The sequence below is a fragment of the Leuresthes tenuis genome, unplaced genomic scaffold (genome assembly GCF_036924035.1).
Source record: "Leuresthes tenuis unplaced genomic scaffold, fLeuTen1.0.hap1 SCAF_4, whole genome shotgun sequence".
Lineage (NCBI taxonomy): Eukaryota > Metazoa > Chordata > Actinopteri > Atheriniformes > Atherinopsidae > Leuresthes > Leuresthes tenuis.
Genome location: NW_027325358.1, coordinates 16,955,758 through 16,974,031, shown reverse-complemented (window position 1 = coordinate 16,974,031; position 18,274 = coordinate 16,955,758). Strand labels below are relative to the sequence as shown.

Sequence of the window (18,274 nt, the reverse complement as noted above, 5' to 3'; positions counted from 1 at the left end):
GGGTGAACAAACTGGTTATAACATTAATCAAATGCTGTTTTAGTCTGAACAAGTAAAGGAATACTGCTTTGTATCTATGTATTTGTCATAGTAGAAATAAAATGTGTGAAAAACTATAAGCAGAAGTTTAGTTTTACATCAGTTTTATTTGATGGATGTCTGTTGAACCGGATCATAATGTGTGCAACTGGATTAAAGGTATTTTCTGTAAACAAATGGACATATTTTTTTGTGGAGAATAGCATTACTACAGTTCATGAGCCTCATGGTAAGTATGTCATGATAGTGTGGGCTGATAGAGACGCGGGATGCATTATGAGAATACATCTGCTGCACTGTGGACACTCCCCTAGAGTTTCATCCAGCACACACAGCTGTGTCAAGTCAGCCAGAAGTCGTAGGCACCAAACAGGAAATGAGGAAGGTTCCTAGACGTATATGGAGAACGCTGACATAATATTATATCAATTAATGAAACAATGAATGTAATGTAAATCACACTTTCAGCATCACCCTTGAATTCGAGTTCCTTTAGTGACATTATATTTTGGCCAAAAGGGATTTTTAACGTTTCTTTATTTTGGGTTTCTCTTTCTAAGAAACAATATTCGAACTTGCTCTGTCAAACCAACAGTATGCTTCAAGTTATAAACGTCACCGCAACCCATACATTCTCCTGTTACCTATGAAAGATCAGTCCGGCTCCATGTCTTTAACAGCCTTAATACTTCTTTTTTATTTGGGCTTTCAGTCCCGTGTATGGCTGTCTGATATTTACAAAGGACTCATTTTGTGTTGATTACCTTTTGAATGACTGTCTCTCTCTCATATTTACTCGATCTTTTTCTATCCTTCTACTTATCCTATTTCTGTCCTTGTCTTATACGGGTTGATCATTTCTCACATATGAAATAAGCTTTTTTAAAACACCTTTCCACGGTAGTTCTTACGGGCGACCTATTGTTTTTAAAGCTTTTATTTAGAAAGTTGTGTCCGGATAGACGAATCTTCTATTTGACTTTACGCCGGAGTTTCAGAGTCTGCGCTCTGCTCAGGTACAGTAGCGCATCACACACTGAGGGAAGGAGTGAGGGAGGCAGAGAGAGATATTTATATCCCAGAGCGAGGCTGCAGCACAGAGATAAGGCTTGGAACCAAGCCGCAGGCAGACAGGGCTTAGTGAAACGAGGACGCGTCAAAATGAAATCGTTTCTTTCGGTAGTTTTATGCGGGGCAGCGGTGGTCGCCCTGGCCAGCTCAGCCGGTAACGACAGCGAGATCTCCTTCGAGTATCATCGCTATGAGGAGCTGCGCAAAGCGCTGGTGTCGGTGTGGCTGCAGTGCCCGACCATCACCCGCATCTACACCATTGGAGAGAGCTTCGAGGGCCGCGAGCTGCTGGTGCTTGAGATGTCTGACAACCCCGGGACGCACGAGGCTGGTCAGTTTTACGCATACATAAAGTCTGCTTTATAAAGCGGTGATTGTACTCCTCATCCCATTGTTCCCGCTCCACTTGTAAGAACCACTGGGATGACACAAGCGCATAGCACACTTTTGCGCATAGCAGCTTGATGATGCTCATTTTTGTGTCGTGTAGAAATGACTTGTATGGATGACCACCCCCCACCCCCACCCCCGGGAGAACAGTGAAGGTAGAGCGCAGGTGTTTAGTGCTGTGCAGGCGCAGGGCCTGCTGCATCACCACCTCACAGGACTCTAGATGATAGATTGGGGTATCTGCAACACAAAGCCGCCATTTTGATCGCTGATAAGGATCTCTTCATGCTTGTCCTGAGTCGTGAAAACATCTCCAAAAGCATTGGATCACGCCACGGCTTCATAAGCTGTGTATGTTCCTCACCAGTTAAAAGCAAGTGTATCTTGAAATGATTAGGCCTGAACAAGAAAGTAGACATGAACTGAATGTTAAACAAATCAAAAAGTAACGGTAGTTTTGCGCAGTAATGGTTTTGTTTGGAAGCTGCATGCCCAAATTTTATCATCTTCTCTGTAACATTTTATTCTGGCTGAAGGAAACCACAAGATTTGACACTCTTATGACACACCAGGGACAGGAGCTACAACAACAAAACCATGAGTGATTTCTCTGACATGGTGCCTTCATTGTCCAACTGAGGAACACAGCTGTAAGTTGTTTATCATATGATTGTAACAGCTGTTTCAGAACACTGTCAAACATGGATTTAAACGAAATGGCTCCAGATAGTATTTAAAACTGATCTTGTCCTGGGACGTTCCACTTCTTCCTTACAGAATTTTATTTCTGACTGAAAGGCTGGAACTTTATCAAGCTACGCTTCAACTTTCTACCTCTGAGGGATGTCCGTTTTTTAATGTTAGAGTTTGAATAGATTTGGATAGGGCTCAATGAATTGCAGAAATACTCCATTATGACATTTTGGTATGATATTAGAAACATTTTCCAACAATAAACCAAAACAAATGTGCACCTTTGACTATTTCAACACCTTAATCAGAGACCTGACCCAACAACACTTCAGCTGTAAGCCTGAAAACAAATTAAGAAGCATGTTTGGTACTAATAGATCAAAAATGCAACTTGAATGGATTAGCCTGCACTTCTTTCATCCTTTAATGACTGTTTGGGAGTTGTTCAGTTATTCCTGTCTGACTCTCCAACAGGAGCTTTAACTGTGACAAACAGCAGGAAGCGATTAATAATATCTTCTCAGTAATCCCAACACAGGAGCCAAAATAAAGGACTGTGCAATGACTGTGTAAGACAGTAGACTGTGAATTTTGTGTGTGTATATATATATATATATATATATATATATATATTTATATATATATACGTCACAGAAAATTGTTGCATATAGGTGTGTTTCCTTCTCTGGGTGTGTTTGTGTGGTCTAAAGGGTACACCGCAGGTTTCATGTGCAACTCAGCTCACATAGTCACACAGACTAATGACCGCACATACTAAATAAGCCTGTAATAGTCTGGTGGGCGTGCGCTGGCATGAGTCACAGTAGCGATGTGGAACCCTTATTACTACCAGATGAGTTTCCCATCCCCCCCCCCCACCCCCCCACCCCCCCACCCCCGGCTTCTGCTGAGCAAAACATTCATGTCAAAAGAGGGTGGGATGAAACTGGGAAGGAGAGACGGTGAAGAGTTCCAGAGACTTATTAAATGAAGGAGAGAAAATAACTATGATTGTGTGTATTTGATTTGAAGACTAAAGCCTCCAATTCTTAATCTCTTTTTAGGATGTTCCTCTGATATTTTTTATGACTCTGCTTCAATCAAAGGTGGAGCTGAAATAGCGGTTGCCAGGGTAACAGATCAGCTTAGTGCCCTGAGCTTATTGGCTGCCCGTGGTTGGCTGGCTGACGATAGTCCTGAGCTGATGCATCTGTCAGTAAACAGCCATCTGTCATAGACTGCAGCACAGGAACTGTATGGAGTCAAGAGTGTAAACACTGGTTACATATTTATATTCAGGAACTGCATATAGGTCGGAACATATGAGAAGCCTAGACTGACGGTGTAGATAGTTACTCATTATGTACTGGTAAACTGTTGAGAGAACCGACAAACCCCAAAAACCCAAATTAGCATGTAATTATTGTCTTGTGTTTGATCAGGAGTTTGGTTTTCCAGCACATTGTTTCTAGCTTACATTCTCTTTTTTGGGGAAAAATCTCCGGTTTCTACTGCCAGGAGTGAATCCCAAGTTTCTGGTTAGCCGCCCTAACCCATGTTACATTAAGTAAATACAGAGCTGGGAAACATGTTTTCATGTACTCGTTTTGTGCTTTAAAGAGCTGAGGTAGCCCACAAAGGAGTGACTCCTACAAGCAGCTAAGAAAGACAGTTTCCCTTTAGGAGTTTCTGGAGACCAAACTGACTGGTCTGTAGCCTTTTTGGCTTCTTGTGAGTATTAGACTAATATTTGCCAGGTGGGAAGAAATGTTACTCCAATTAGATTTCTTTGTTCCTGTTTACTTGGTGTGAACTTCTGTAGCAACTGGCTAATAAAGTCAGTTTGAAAACTGATCACTGGTGTGTCTTCTAACTATGCAACAGAAAGGGGACACATGCGGATTGATTTCCAGATAAACAATCTTCAGCTTTTGCACCATTTGTTTTGTAGGCTTCATATTCTGGAGCATCTGCCTTACTATAATCTATACTACTACTAAAAATGTCAATTCTGAAAATTTTAAATTTTAAATTTCAGGCAACAGAGGTGGTTTAAAACCACAGACTGATGTTGTTGTTGTTTTTTTAATGAAGTTGAGCATTAATTCAGCATTTTTGACTTTCACCTGTAGGCTTTCAACAGCTCACTGTGACTGCTCCACGGCTTTCTACCTGAAATGAACACGTCTCACTCCAGCTGTTGGAAACTTTCACTGAAACTAACTTAATACATTGGTTTTCAGGAATGTTGCCACTCAGTTCACAATACTGCAAATCTTTAAACTTTGCAGCAGTTTAATCAGTGGGCTATGGGCTCAATCACCACAGTTGCCTCATTCTGGGTTGTGCCTTCATTTATTTGAATGAAATCTATTATTTACTATTTACTCATACAGAACATGTTATGAATTCTAACAGGACTTTAAGAACACTTAATGTAACAGTTTTGGTAATGCAACAATTAACAATTTAAATAACTATGTTTCTTTTTCAAGTAAAGGGTCTGAGTGCCATACTTTTTAATTAAAGATGGTATTTACTTCTTAAAACTGGCTTGTATTTGACATAAAACAAAAGAGGGGTCTATTTTCAGAGAAAATGAGGCCAAACTCTTTTGACTCTCATGTCTGGAACCATTTACAAAACGTCTGATTTTAGGAGAAACCCCATCTCATAATAGGCTATGGTGATAAAAAAAAATGTCAGTGTGAGGCAATTTTCCATCTAATATTATGTAGACTGTCTCATGTTATAGAGACTGTCATATGACTCCTCAGCAAACCGTTTTATCAGCAGAAGAATGAACTCCCCAGTGAGTATGCATACACACACCGAGTTAGAGTGTAGAGCAGTGAGACACGCTGCTGAATATGTCATATCATGTGACATATCATATACGGACTATGAAGTGGCTTTTGAATAGAACAGGTTCGTATAAGAAGGCATTAATGTGGAAGAGAAAGGAGTATAAGCTCATAAAACTGGACTTTTTCCCTTCTAGGACTAGGAGCCTCTTCCTGTTGAGATGGAGGAGGACTTTATGGAAAAGAGAGATAAAAACAGAAGGAATGATGATTGAAAAAACGGCAAATGTCACATGAGTGCAATTGTGATGAGGGAGAAAAAGAAGGGTGGGCAACAGACACAGAGGGATTGAAGAAAGAACAGAAATGGAAAGACGACAAGAGAAAGAGCAGGGCATCAGCTGGAGATCATCTATAATACATCAAACGCCACACATCCCCCTTCTGCCTGTAGACTTCTGAGTACTTTTTCTTCTGATGTGTTTAAACATCTTCTATTCCTCTACTCTCTTCAGAAAGCTAGAAAAGTTTTTGTTTTTTTAAATCTTCATGCAATTCTGCACAAATGAAAAACGACTCTAAGTCTACAAAGAACATGAAACATAAGGGTGGCATGCAGCTGCTGAAAAGGAAACTAATTGAGTACCGACAATAGAATTCAGTCTTAACACATAATGGCACCAGATGGAACTTGTACCTTTGTCACCAAGGCAAAAGTCTTCAGATTTAAGCCACCAACAACCTTCCAACTTTGCACTACAAGAAACTTGAATGTCTTTGACTCACAGACACTTATGCAGCAGTGGAAAGCTAGTTACCTTTTTTGAGACTTAGGCTCAAAAACACATAGATGATATATGATCCAAAAGAGCAACACATCGGTGCTGTTTACTCCTGTGAGCCTGTGATTGGAGATGTCAGAGCTGGCAGTCATTGAGAGCTAACCAACTGCCTGTAAATGAGTGCGATAGTGGGTTTACTCGAACGAGACAAGCAGACAGACCTAGATTGAGAGTGTGTTTACTCAATATTCCAGTTGATTTGTCTCCCTAAGCACCTGCACCTGTCAGGGTTGCCACGGCAACTGAGAGCACTCTAATGTACTGCTTAACAAATGACGTTTTTGCGGGGTTATTACGTGGTCACCAAGGAAACTGTATTGATCACCTGTCCGACAACCTTCGAATTTTGGACAAATGTGGAAGGTTTTGTTTTCCTTGCAGCACCCACGTTATCCGTGTTATATTCACACTTTGAAAGCAGAAATCAAGAGGAGTTAAAGGGAGTTGCTGAGATACTAATATTTCAGTATTGCACACTTGTGAAATGTTCCTCATTAATAAGTCCTACAGAAAACTTGAATCCTTTGTAATTCAAAAGTTTGTTAGTTGCGTGTGTTTTTATGTGTATATCAGTGAAAACGGATTGCATTTTGGAGTGTTTGATAAAATGTGACTGGAAGGTTGATAGTTGAATTAAAAAAAAAAAAGTAGATTGAAGGAAAATGAAAATGACGTTTGGGTAAAGCCTGTATCTGTAAAATAAATAAATACGTAAGTAAACAAATAGGTAAAATATAAGACAGCTTTATGTAGAGTTTGTCGATCAGTATTTATCAATTTTGATGATGGTGAAAACACTGCATAATTAAAGGTTCTTTGCCTTTGTGTGCTCCGTACTGGAGTCTAACTGGTGAAGGATGTCTACTTTGTCGTCTTCTAGATTTCAAAACCGAGCTGTTTAAAAATAATTGTAGTTTTAATATGAACAATTCTCATGGGCTCTTCGGCTTTGGCTATTATCATCTTCTTTTGTGACAAGATGAAAGCTTAGTTTTGCACTGAATGTTTGAGAGTAAAGCAATAAATTGAAATGTGAGGGAGAGGTGTTTGTGTGCTTGTAAAAAGAACAAAAAGGGCTGTTATGAAAGAGTGAGTCAGCAAAAATAATTAATAGTATGAATATGAATGGCACCATTACCCACTGTTGTTTATGCAGAATTTAAGCAGTAGATTATCAGAACCTCTTTTCTTTCTTGACCTGACCTCACACATTACCCAAAACACACATTTTAAAGCAAAACTAGCTACATGAGTTGGCCCCTTAGGGGTTTCTGTGTGTGTTCTACATGTAGAAAACATGCACAGCTCTGTGATCTGTCACACGCTAACACAGGTATCAACAACTCAAAAACATGTTCTCATAGGAGAAAGAGAAGGTCTCCAGATATGGAACATGTGTTTAATAGCTTGAATCATAGTAACTCATTTAGGCAGAATACAACTTCAAAGTATGTGTGTGAGTGTGGGTGCTTGTCAGTCTGTAAAATCCATTCACCAATCTCAGGAGGGAAAGAGTTATTTGTAGTCTTGAAATCATTAGTTGCAACTCAGAGAGCGGAGGAACCAGATTTGAGCATTTAAAAATAACTTGACTACCAGATGTGTGCTGAGCGTTGTGTGTGTGTGCGTGAGCTACTCACTCAAAAAGCCGCGGGCGTTACTTTGCCATCACATCAAACATTCCAAGAAATTAGCTGAAATGAATTGCCAAAGATGAAAATCCTGACACACATGTACAAATACATTTTAAAAGCATTACCGTTATACAATATTCCAGTTGCTAGATTGATACTAATGAGGTGAAAAATAAGGCCTGGAAACAGCCAACTCCGAGCTGCAATAAAAACACACACAAAGGCAGTCGACAAAAGCAGGAACCCCACAGCTTCAACAGCACACACAAACCTACACACACTCTCCTCACCATCTGCCATCGTTGAGCTATGTTTCATAACTCATAACTGAACTGCACAAAAGAGTGATTTTGTCATCAACACTCAAAGAATCTCCTTTGTTCTCCAACAACAACATAGAACCATTAGTCTTCAGTTTGCAGTTAATCAAAAGAGTCTGCACAGCATGCTGTAGCTCATACTGTCATGCTTTCTGTCATGCTGCCATTTTGTATTGTAGAAGGATCTAAATGGGTCCAAAGAAGAATTTGTCTCTGTCTCAAACGCGAGATTTGTTTGTATAGTATAGAGATGAAGAGACTTAGAGTAATGAGTGAAAGGCTAATTCTAATGTAAAACAGATGATGGACCCTTTTAGAGTTTTTAATGACTGAAGTATAGTATATGTTTAAATCCATAAGAAAAAAATCCATTTATTCTTATGTTCTTAATTGTAAGGATGTTTTTTTCTCTGTTTCATATCTCATCTGCTCTGTCATAACAACAGCAAAACACGCTTCCAATAAATGTTGAAGACAGCAGCTACATTTTAAAGGAAACATGGAGCAATAATTTCAGTAATATCAATGAAAAGACATGGGTAGTATCGTAAATACTTGTTACACCTGTGTTATGAATGATACAGTAATGAAACTAGATTGTGCCAAGAAGTGTGTTAGCCCGACCAAAATTTAACTTTTAATACACGTAAACATGTTAGTCCAGATTAAATGATATGAAATCGAGCTTCTCAAAACCAAACAAACATACCCAGAGCACAAGGTTGTGGATTAAATCACTTTGCATGTATGTATATTAATGCGGCCAAATTTCCAATTAAGCTGCTCTTATGCTTATATCTTATATCTTATATCTTATATCTTATATCTTATAGCTTATATCTTATAGCTTATATCTTATAGCTTATATCTTATATTTTGTGCTTAAGACTACATGTCAGCTTGTGGTCACTTAGAGCATTTCACTCTGAACTAATAAAATCTTAATTTTGTAACTGCAGCATCATCATCAAGTTATTATTCATGTAACATCAAGACAACATCTATGCAGTGAATTCAGTTCACAGAGGAAGTATGAAGGGGTAGAATGACTTCCTCACACAGTCATCAGCATTGTTAGATATACTTTGTTTAATAACTGGACTCTGCTCCTGTATAAACATGCAGAGACAAAGATAGTGCTCTGGTTAAATGGTACATACAAGCTATAACTGTAGATTGACTCAAATATCTGTTCATTGATATTCTTGCACACACACTTGCTGATCATGTGTGCAAAGTTGTGTCTCACCATATTATCCATTGCCATCTTTAACATCAGAGAACCTCCGATAAGCTTGATAAGCTGTTTGCATGCCACAGTGACACCAAACGGGCATCTCAAAACCAGAGTAAGTTTCTGAAATTAAATGTTTACTTCTGCAGCACGTTATGGGATGCTACCAAAATCCATTTATAAATTTTTTTTATCACATTTTGACATTGAAAGCAGGTCATATTTCAAAATGTTCCGAAAAGACACATACTTGGAACTATTTAAAACATGATGATTATCACATGAATCTGCATAATTTATTTCTACTTAGTGCAGATGTTTTCATCATGTGAAATGTTAAAATCATGAATGTTTGCCTCTGTACCGCTACATTTCTGTTTCTTTTGACAGCATGAATACGTGTGCTCCACACATCATGCATTTTGTATGCAGTGAGTTGGTTGATCTTCTAACGTCATGTCCTGTAGTTAAATCTTCAGGGAATAGAATTTCAGACCTGTCACCAGCAGGCTGCTCTGAACCAAGCTGAACAATAAGTGACAATGTCTCTCCCTAATCCGCTTTGTCTCAGTCATTTCTGTCAAAATGGATCTCTGGGCTGCAAAGTTCAGTTCTGTTTAACCTTTCAGCTGATGAGTCAGTGTGTTCGTCACTATTGCATTGTGTACATCCTGTTCTAAGTGTGTGTGTCTGTGTGTCCAGTTAACCCCATCACAAATAGGAATGCTTTATTAGAGATTTGTAAAGAGAATTATTTCCACGACTACTGAGAATAATCTTTTTTTTCTTTCCCTTTTTACAAACATGATTATGCTGTGGGATGTTGTCGTCAGATTTGTGCATTTAAAAGAAAAAAAGATGTTGAAGAGAATTTTCTGCCTCTCTCCAGTTCAGTGTTGCGTTTCTCTGGGAGATCTGAATAGATTTTTCAGAATAAGCTTGAACACGTAAGACCGTATGTCTGCCCGTGACACTGTAACAGCTGCTTTTTGTTTTACCACAGGTGAGCCTGAATTTAAGTACATCGGCAACATGCACGGCAATGAGGCTGTGGGCAGAGAGCTGCTCATCTACTTGGCTCAGTACCTTTGTAACCAGTACCAGCAGGGCAACGACACCATCATTGAGCTCATCCACAACACCCGCATCCACATCATGCCCTCCATGAACCCAGATGGTTTTGAGAAGGCTGCCTTGCAGGTGATCGCACACAATGTGACAAAATCTCTCTGCTTGTCTTGTAAATGTCCGTCCTTTATTCCCGTGTCCCCGTCTAAGCGTCTATTATTGTCTCCTGCTCAGCCTGGAGAGATCAAGGATTGGTTTGTGGGTCGCAGCAATGCGCAGGGGGTGGATCTGAACCGTAACTTTCCGGATCTCGACCGCATCATTTACATCAACGAGCGGGAGGGTGGAGCCAACAACCACCTGCTGCAGAATATGAAGAAGGCCGTAGATGAAAACTCAAAGGTATCGAACAGTCTCAGTGATTAGAGGATACGGCTGTTGTTAAACCAAATTGAATTAATTTTCTGCCCTCTCGGTGCAACTCAGCCCCAAGTTAGTTCATTCCTCTGGAATGTGTCATGAATATACATTTTCTTGAATAATTTCCTTTACTGTTATTCAGACAGGAGTAAATAAGGTTTACGAAGAGCCATTTTTAAGTGTTGATAGTTAACATTTGTTTCTCATAGTATGTTAAAAGTAGGCTATGGATATATGTAGGCTTAAACCTGTAACCATTTACATTTCAGCAATAATACAAAAGCAATTGAATGAGTGGCTGTTGGTAGTGATGGACATCCAGAGAATTATGTTCAAAATATGCAGCTCCCCCTTGATGTTCTTATAGATTATCTTGATTGTTTTAGTTGGAAATAAGAATATTTCAGATAAAACAAGGCCTCTTTGGTTTGACTGAAGCCACAATATGTTTTTTTTTTTTGCATCAGTAATTGTGATTTGATAAACATTTTGCCTTTACAGCTGGCTCCAGAGACCAAGGCAGTGATCCACTGGGTCATGGATATCCCTTTCGTCCTTTCAGCTAACCTGCATGGAGGAGATGTTGTGGCCAACTATCCGTATGATGAGACTCGAACTGGTACATACACATACAAACATGATTCCTGTACATGACTTGACTTTTGTTTGAGTCATTAAATTGCATAAAAACTCTTCCCTTCTTTTATATGAGGACATTTTGTGGATTTCAAGACAAAAGTTTGAGCTGCAACTGAAATAACAAACATTTGATATTCTGTTTTTCTCCTGAATGTTGTAAATGACATTCAAACCACATGGAAAATGTTTCTCACGACGGCCTCCTGCGCTTTTATTACTAAGCAAACAAAATGCATTGACCAGACACGTGTTTAATGCGAAGCAGATGCAGGTTTTCTGCTAACATTTTTATTACAGCTTCTGTCTAAACATTTTGCACTTGTTTGTTCTCTGTCCGATCCTCGCCTCCTCTAAGGATCCACCCATGAGTACAGTGCCAGTCCAGATGATGTGATGTTCAAGTCTCTGGCTAAAGCTTACTCTATGTACAACCCTGTAATGTCCGACCCCCACCGACAACCCTGCCGCAAGCATGATGACGACTCCAGCTTTAAAGACGGCATCACTAATGGTGGAGCCTGGTACAGTGTGCCTGGAGGTAAGAAACGACCTGTTTCCAAAAGCAGGTCATGTTTGTTTTGGAGCTCTCAAGTAAAGATGGAACTGTGTTTTCAGACTTGGAAAGGTTCCTTTTTGAATATTATTGAACGGCTTTCAGGTAAGTTCCTTAAAAGTAAATGTTGGATGTAGTGATATCTAACTCCACTTCCAAATGTGCAGGAAAAGCTATGATGGCCATGAAAAATGTAAAAACCCTCAATAAGCCTACTTCAGAGCCAGGTTTCCCCCCTCTGGGCTGCTGTAGTAACATTTGCGGTTTCTTTGGACAAAAGAAATAAAGATAATGAAAACAAGACAGTTGTTATATCGATCATAGTCTAATGGAAATACACTTTTTTAATGATAGGTTGCATTATTGCTAATACATTTAAATAATATATATATATATATATATATATATATATATATATACACTGTCTTAATTACTTAAGAGTGATGTAAGTATTACATTTAATTAATTTTGAACTACTTTGCGGCAGACCTGCAACGCTGAATACTCTGCACTGTTACATGTAGTTTATATGTAACACAAATAAAATCTGAAAGCGAATCCTTGAAGATTTCATGAAAGCTGAAAAGTTTTCCATCAGTTGTCTACCATTCTGATTTTGACAGCAGCATGGTCACTGCTGGAAAACAAGGTTTACACTACACAGTTATGTTCCTTTCTGATTTTAGAGGAAAAATAATGCCGACGCTGAATGGTATGTATGTTCAACACATATTCAACATGACCACAAACACAGGGGCACCTGCTTTATGGCACACACTGGTGGTTTGTTCAGCGGTACTAATTCAAACAAGAGAATAAGTAAGTATATACTGCTACATTGAGTCAGAGGCGTGTGTACCATGCAAGATGTTTTTTACAGTTGAAAAATGAGTGTTGAAGCAGATCTTTTAAAGTCACTAATTGTCCAGCAGATCTGAGGGTCACTTTCTGTTTGACATATAGACACAGCAGATATGTTACTCATGTGCCTCAATAAACTGTTACTTTTAGGTGAAAAATAGCCAATTTGAATTCTCAAATTCCAAATGACTGTTTACTTATAATTAATCAAAATCTATTTGGCTGTCATTCCTATTTTGTGTCTCTTGCTTAACATCATTATTGCTCTCTTTTGGTTTCCTGTCTCTTAACAGGTATGCAGGATTTCAACTACCTCAGCAGCAACTGTTTTGAGATCACACTGGAGCTCAGCTGTGACAAGTTCCCTAATGAGGACACTCTTAAAACTTACTGGGATCAGAACCGCAATTCCCTCGTCAACTACATTGAACAGGTTGGGAGTATTCTGTAATATGGATACCATACATAATACTCAAAATCTCAAGTGAATAAAACGGTAATGTGGACCAGAACACAAAAAAATGACTCTTGCGCAACAACCTGCAAACCTCAATGACTAAACTGGTCGTTTGTAAGTGCTAATCTGACTCTTCTGAGTGTTGTCGTAACTCAGTGAACATTTACTGATCTTAGATTGGCTGAAAGTAGAGGAACTAATTGCAAAAAGTGGAAAAAAATAAAAATAAATTTGTGCTGATGGGCGTTAGGTTTCAGGACAGAAACTGCAGTCTCATAGTGTTTAAGTCAGAACTGCCCATGAGCTTTGTTGTGGTATGACAACTACACACTTCCTCCACATTTGCTACATTGCATGATCACAAGTCCTGAAGAAAAAATTCTTTCAAACATTTGAATAGTTAGTCTGGTGAGAACAGTCTTTGCTTAGAAAGAGCTCATGACTCGTCTAAAATCTAAATTAGGATGTATTTTTGAGGATCAAGTTAAAGGTTAAAATTTTTTGCACGTCATCTCGTTCCCCACCAAATAACACTGTGCCAGTCACACAAAAACCTAAAAAGATATTCAGCCCAAAATGTTTTTGATTAAGATGTTTCTTTTTGTTTATCTGTGTATTTTGTGTGTGTTGTGTGCAGGTTCACCGTGGTGTTAAGGGCTTTGTCCGTGACCTGCAGGGTAATCCCGTCTCCAATGCCACCATCTCTGTGGAGGGTATTGGCCATGACATCACCACAGGTATTACTATTCAGCAAAAAAAAGACAAAAGAAAACTAGCACATTTAACTACATGAGGCTCATTTTATTACACTGCAACGTCTCTCTCTTGTGGACATAGCGGGAACTACACCGTTTTTTCAGACCGACCCCTTTGTGTGTATGTGCTGTACATAACCGTGACTGTACAGTATGAGCAAATCAAAACAGTGTTTTGAGTGTGATTATTTCCAGAGCTGAGCATCAACTGGCCACTTTGTCTGTATTTTGTAGCCAAAGATGGAGATTATTGGCGCCTTCTGGCCCCAGGAAACTACAAAGTGGCAGCTTCTTCCCCAGGATACCTGACTGTCATCAAGAAGGTGGCTGTTGCCTACAGCCCTGCAACCAGGGTAAGACACACCAGCAAGTGAAGAAACCAATCTCTATATAACACTCACAGTGTGGTTCATTTAGCATTCTAAAAAGGCGACTTGAGGAGCACACAACAAAGTTGTGTAGTCAGTTACCCAAAGCATGATTATGAATTAAAACAATCTGCTTGTCAGTGGTCTGTGAACATCCAGTGTCCAGCTATATTTGTATATTTGGTCTCGGAGGCCACAAGACAACGGATCTTGCTAGAGCTAACAGTGCCCTGGGAGGAAAGGATGGAGGAGGCTCAAGAGAGAAAGAGGGAGAAATACCAGGAGCTGGTGGAGGAATGTCGGAGGACCAGGTGGAGGACCAGGTGTAAAAAGCATCCAGATGGCTCTGGTTGAAGAGGGTAGAGCAGTGGGGGCAGTAGACTGTCACTTGGACACAGGCCAGGGTCTGATCAGCCTCGGTGGGGTCGCCTGGAGGAGGGTGTCTGTTATAAGACCCGATTAATCCAGGAAACAACACTGATGATGTGTCCAAGGTTGTGTGTGAGATGTTTCTGTAACCTTGAGCATGAAAGATATGTATTTAAATTATCTGGTTTCCGGAGAGAGATGAAACCAAATACTCAAGATTACAAAGTCCAATCTTAGGTTAAGACAGCCGGTATGATGTCAAACCAATGATCCACATCACAACACAAAAGACAGTGCTATCGATTGATACAGACCCTCAGGTGCTGTTTAGAATATAGAAACTTCTTGTTTACAGTATATACTCTGAAAAAGTCAAAAATGGGCTTTCATGCTGAAAATGACTATTTTGTGGAACGTTCATAAAGTGGAAGCTGTAAAAAGGGAACATTTTGACTGCTGCACTATTAATTTCCTACCCCTCACTTGTGTCCATGTTGTTCTTTGCCTTCACTTCAGGTGGATTTTGAGTTGGAGTCTCTGTTGGAGAGGAAGGAGGAGGAGCGGGAGGAGTTGATGGACTGGTGGAGGATGATGTCAGAGACATTAAACTTCTGAAGAATTTGTCTCGCTGATGACCTGTCTGTTCACACATTGATGTAATATATTCATTCTTTGTGTCCGCCCTCTCTAAAGAGAATATATTGTTTCTTTTCGGTTCTCTTTCCTTAACTTTCAGTTGATTATTCTGTCTGCCTCATAACTCCTGTAGATGGTTTGAATATCCTGCACACAGTGAAAGACAAAGGAGGAATTTGCAGGTAGTTTGGTGGCAGTGAGACTGGTGTTGACTTCCGTGGTGTTGTGCTCTTTGTTGTACACGTGATTGGTAACCATGACACCCACCTATATAACCAATGAATGACTGAGTAATTGTGTATGTAGAGGAGCTATTTACAACATTATTACATGGCTCGTTTTATTTTCCTGTTTTAAATGTCTCTGTTTCTCCAGGCTTTAGTAGAGATACACAAACACACAATGCTAGTGCACACAAAAACACACCCTCGCGATTCCCAACAAGTTTAAAATGTAAAAAACTGTACAACACATTCTGATAAGTATTCACTCTGTTTCTTTCCTGTAATATAAACAACGATAATAGAACATCGTGGTTCTGTGATAACCAGGGACATTAAAACACTGTAAAATCACTGTAAACATTTATTGTAAACAGGCTCAATTCTTCGATGTTAAGATTTTTTTTTAAACAGCAGCACAGCTTTGATTTTAAGGTGAATGGTTATAATATATACTGTATTTATGATCTAGGTATAGCAATATGTGTGTTTTTTGTTACTGAAAAATAAAAAAAGGCCATTAACAGTTACAAATCTTGTCTATCTCTTCACCCAAAGCTCTTCCTTTGTATGTGCACTACACAGGAACCTGTAATGTATAAGGAATTGTTGAATGAGTTTCTTTTCAAAGATAAATCATAGTAAACACTAACATGAAAGTTAGCTGACGGTATGGATCCAGTTTGCCCACTTTAAAACCATACAAAGGATTTATTGAATGTATATCTGTAGAAACAGATGTAAAGAATGACCTGATTAATAAAATGATCCTCTTTATGTTGTCAAAATGAAGTCTCATTTGTATTTGTTTAGGTCTGTAGTTACTCCAGACAGAAATACAGAGCATTTGTGTGCTTTGAAAATGTATATTGTCTCTAAATGAGGCTTCATAGAGCAATAATTAGCTTGATTAAAGATAAGGTCTCATTCAATTTTGGTCACATTCTGGAAGTACTTCAGTCATTTCTTTGAAATAATTGGAAAACACTTGCAAGAAATGTATGTAACCACACAATTTAGTTATGTCTTGCTTCATACCTTGTTATTAAATGTGAGGAAAAAAGACATTGAGCTTTTATTTAATTGCAGTTAGTTGCTGGATGTCCAAGGTAATTCCAACTAATGTATTTTATTTTACATAATAGCCTGCAGTCAACAGAGTCTATTCTTCAATGGATATGAACCTAAATCTGCCTCTGCCTGGAACCCCTGTTTAAAGAGTCTTGTCTATATGCCTCTGCACGCCTCCTATTTGTGATGTGTGGTGTAACACTGAGAAAAAAGGCTCTCTTGAGTAGTGTTGAAGAAAAAACAAAACTGTGTTGAGAAAAAACTAAACACAACAGGAAAGCTGAAGGCCTTTCCAGACGGTGTGCGACAGCAGCAACCTTGGCTCTGAAACCCATTATTCTGTGACAAATTGTCAATGCACCAATGTGTGCAAGTTCAGCTTAGTTTGACCGTGGCACATTGAGATGAACACTTGCGCAATAGATATGAGGCATGCATCCAGACACGGAAGCCAATATGTGCCAATCATGTATTCATGATCTCCTTTTCCTTACTGCTTCTCTTTCCTTATCACGAGCAGGACTTGTGCTAGTATGTTTGTAAGCACCTATACATAGTTGGTTTGCATACAACGCACAGAGTTGAGAGTAAGAATGCAAAAGGCTGTGTCATAAGCAGCAGTAAACCCACCCAGATGAGCTCTATTTGGAATTTGGTGCATATGTGCGAGGCAGGATTGTGTCAATGCGCAAGTCTGGGGAAGGACACATTTCTGCACTATTCAAAGTGCCCACAGTAGCTCCTTTTATTCTCAAATAGAAAAAGTCAAACTGAAGAAATAGGGTCAAAGAGCCGAGCTGTGGCCAGACAAGTCACCATAAAGCCAAAAATCATAATAAAAAAAGTATCTTTGTGGAGACAGACCTATTAGAGAAACCACACAGTCTTTTTTTTCTTTTTAGAGAACTGCCAGAGCAACAGTCCACCATTGTGACCATTTTGGTATATTGTTCAGAAGTCATTTCCCAGTAAAAAGGAACATTACAGTTTAGGAGTTTGCCAAAATGCACCTGAATAAATTCAATCCTCTGAGATGATTAAACAAAGATAGAAAACTATGACCACAAAAGTCAAATTCATGTGTGAAGGAAACCAGACACAGAGCTTTTATTTATATCACCTTACAGTCAAACACAGCATTACTCTGTTAGATTTTTATCTGTAACAGGGGATTAGAGACCAGACAGGACAGAGAGGGATATGGGTACAGAAAAATAAAGACACCTAAGGAAATACATTACATTTCAACAAGACAATGACCTGAAGCATATCGCCAAGAAAATACAGGAGCATACAAGAGAATAGATAATATTTCTATAGAAAAGATGTGCAAATATCGAAGTTGTAGGATCAGTCCACAGATTTTTTGATAAATGTGCAAAACAATAAAACAACGGAAAAATGTTTTGCTTTTTGTGCAAATTGATATTTTAAAAAGATCCTTTTAAAGATTGTTTGTTTATTTGTCTGGAACATAAAAAGGAAATAAACTTTTCTAAATGTTTTAATACTTTAAATATGCAGTTCTACAGGATTCTGTGAAGATATGAACATCAGCCTTTATGCAAAACTGGAATAAGAAAATGTTACGTTTAGAATAAGAAAAAATTAAGCATTTCTATCTTCTGTTTTGAATAGAATAGAGTCAGTTTCATGCTTTACTTGGTTTATGAAAAGAAAAGTTTGCAAATTGCTTTAAAAATGTCATAAACATCTGTAACTATCTGTTTGGAAAAAAAAGATTTGATGCACATGAACAGATCAATGTGACTTTATATCTTTATTCAATTATAAATCTGACTCTTTTCTTTCATATTGTGTGTATTAGT

The 18,274-nt window shown here is 38.8% G+C and overlaps 1 protein-coding gene across 1 annotated transcript; it reads left to right on the top strand.

Annotated features, from left to right (window-relative positions):
• Positions 1–1,049: 1,049 nt before the first annotated feature.
• Positions 1,050–16,162, top strand: cpe (carboxypeptidase E). The gene is made up of 9 exons (XM_072384846.1): positions 1,050–1,441; positions 10,031–10,227; positions 10,330–10,497; positions 11,017–11,134; positions 11,510–11,692; positions 12,862–13,001; positions 13,663–13,762; positions 14,015–14,133; positions 15,034–16,162. Exons 1-9 carry the CDS (start codon positions 1,201–1,203, stop codon positions 15,130–15,132), a joined length of 1,365 nt encoding a protein of 454 aa, XP_072240947.1. The 5' UTR covers positions 1,050–1,200; the 3' UTR covers positions 15,133–16,162.
• The last annotated feature ends 2,112 nt before the right edge of the window (positions 16,163–18,274 follow it).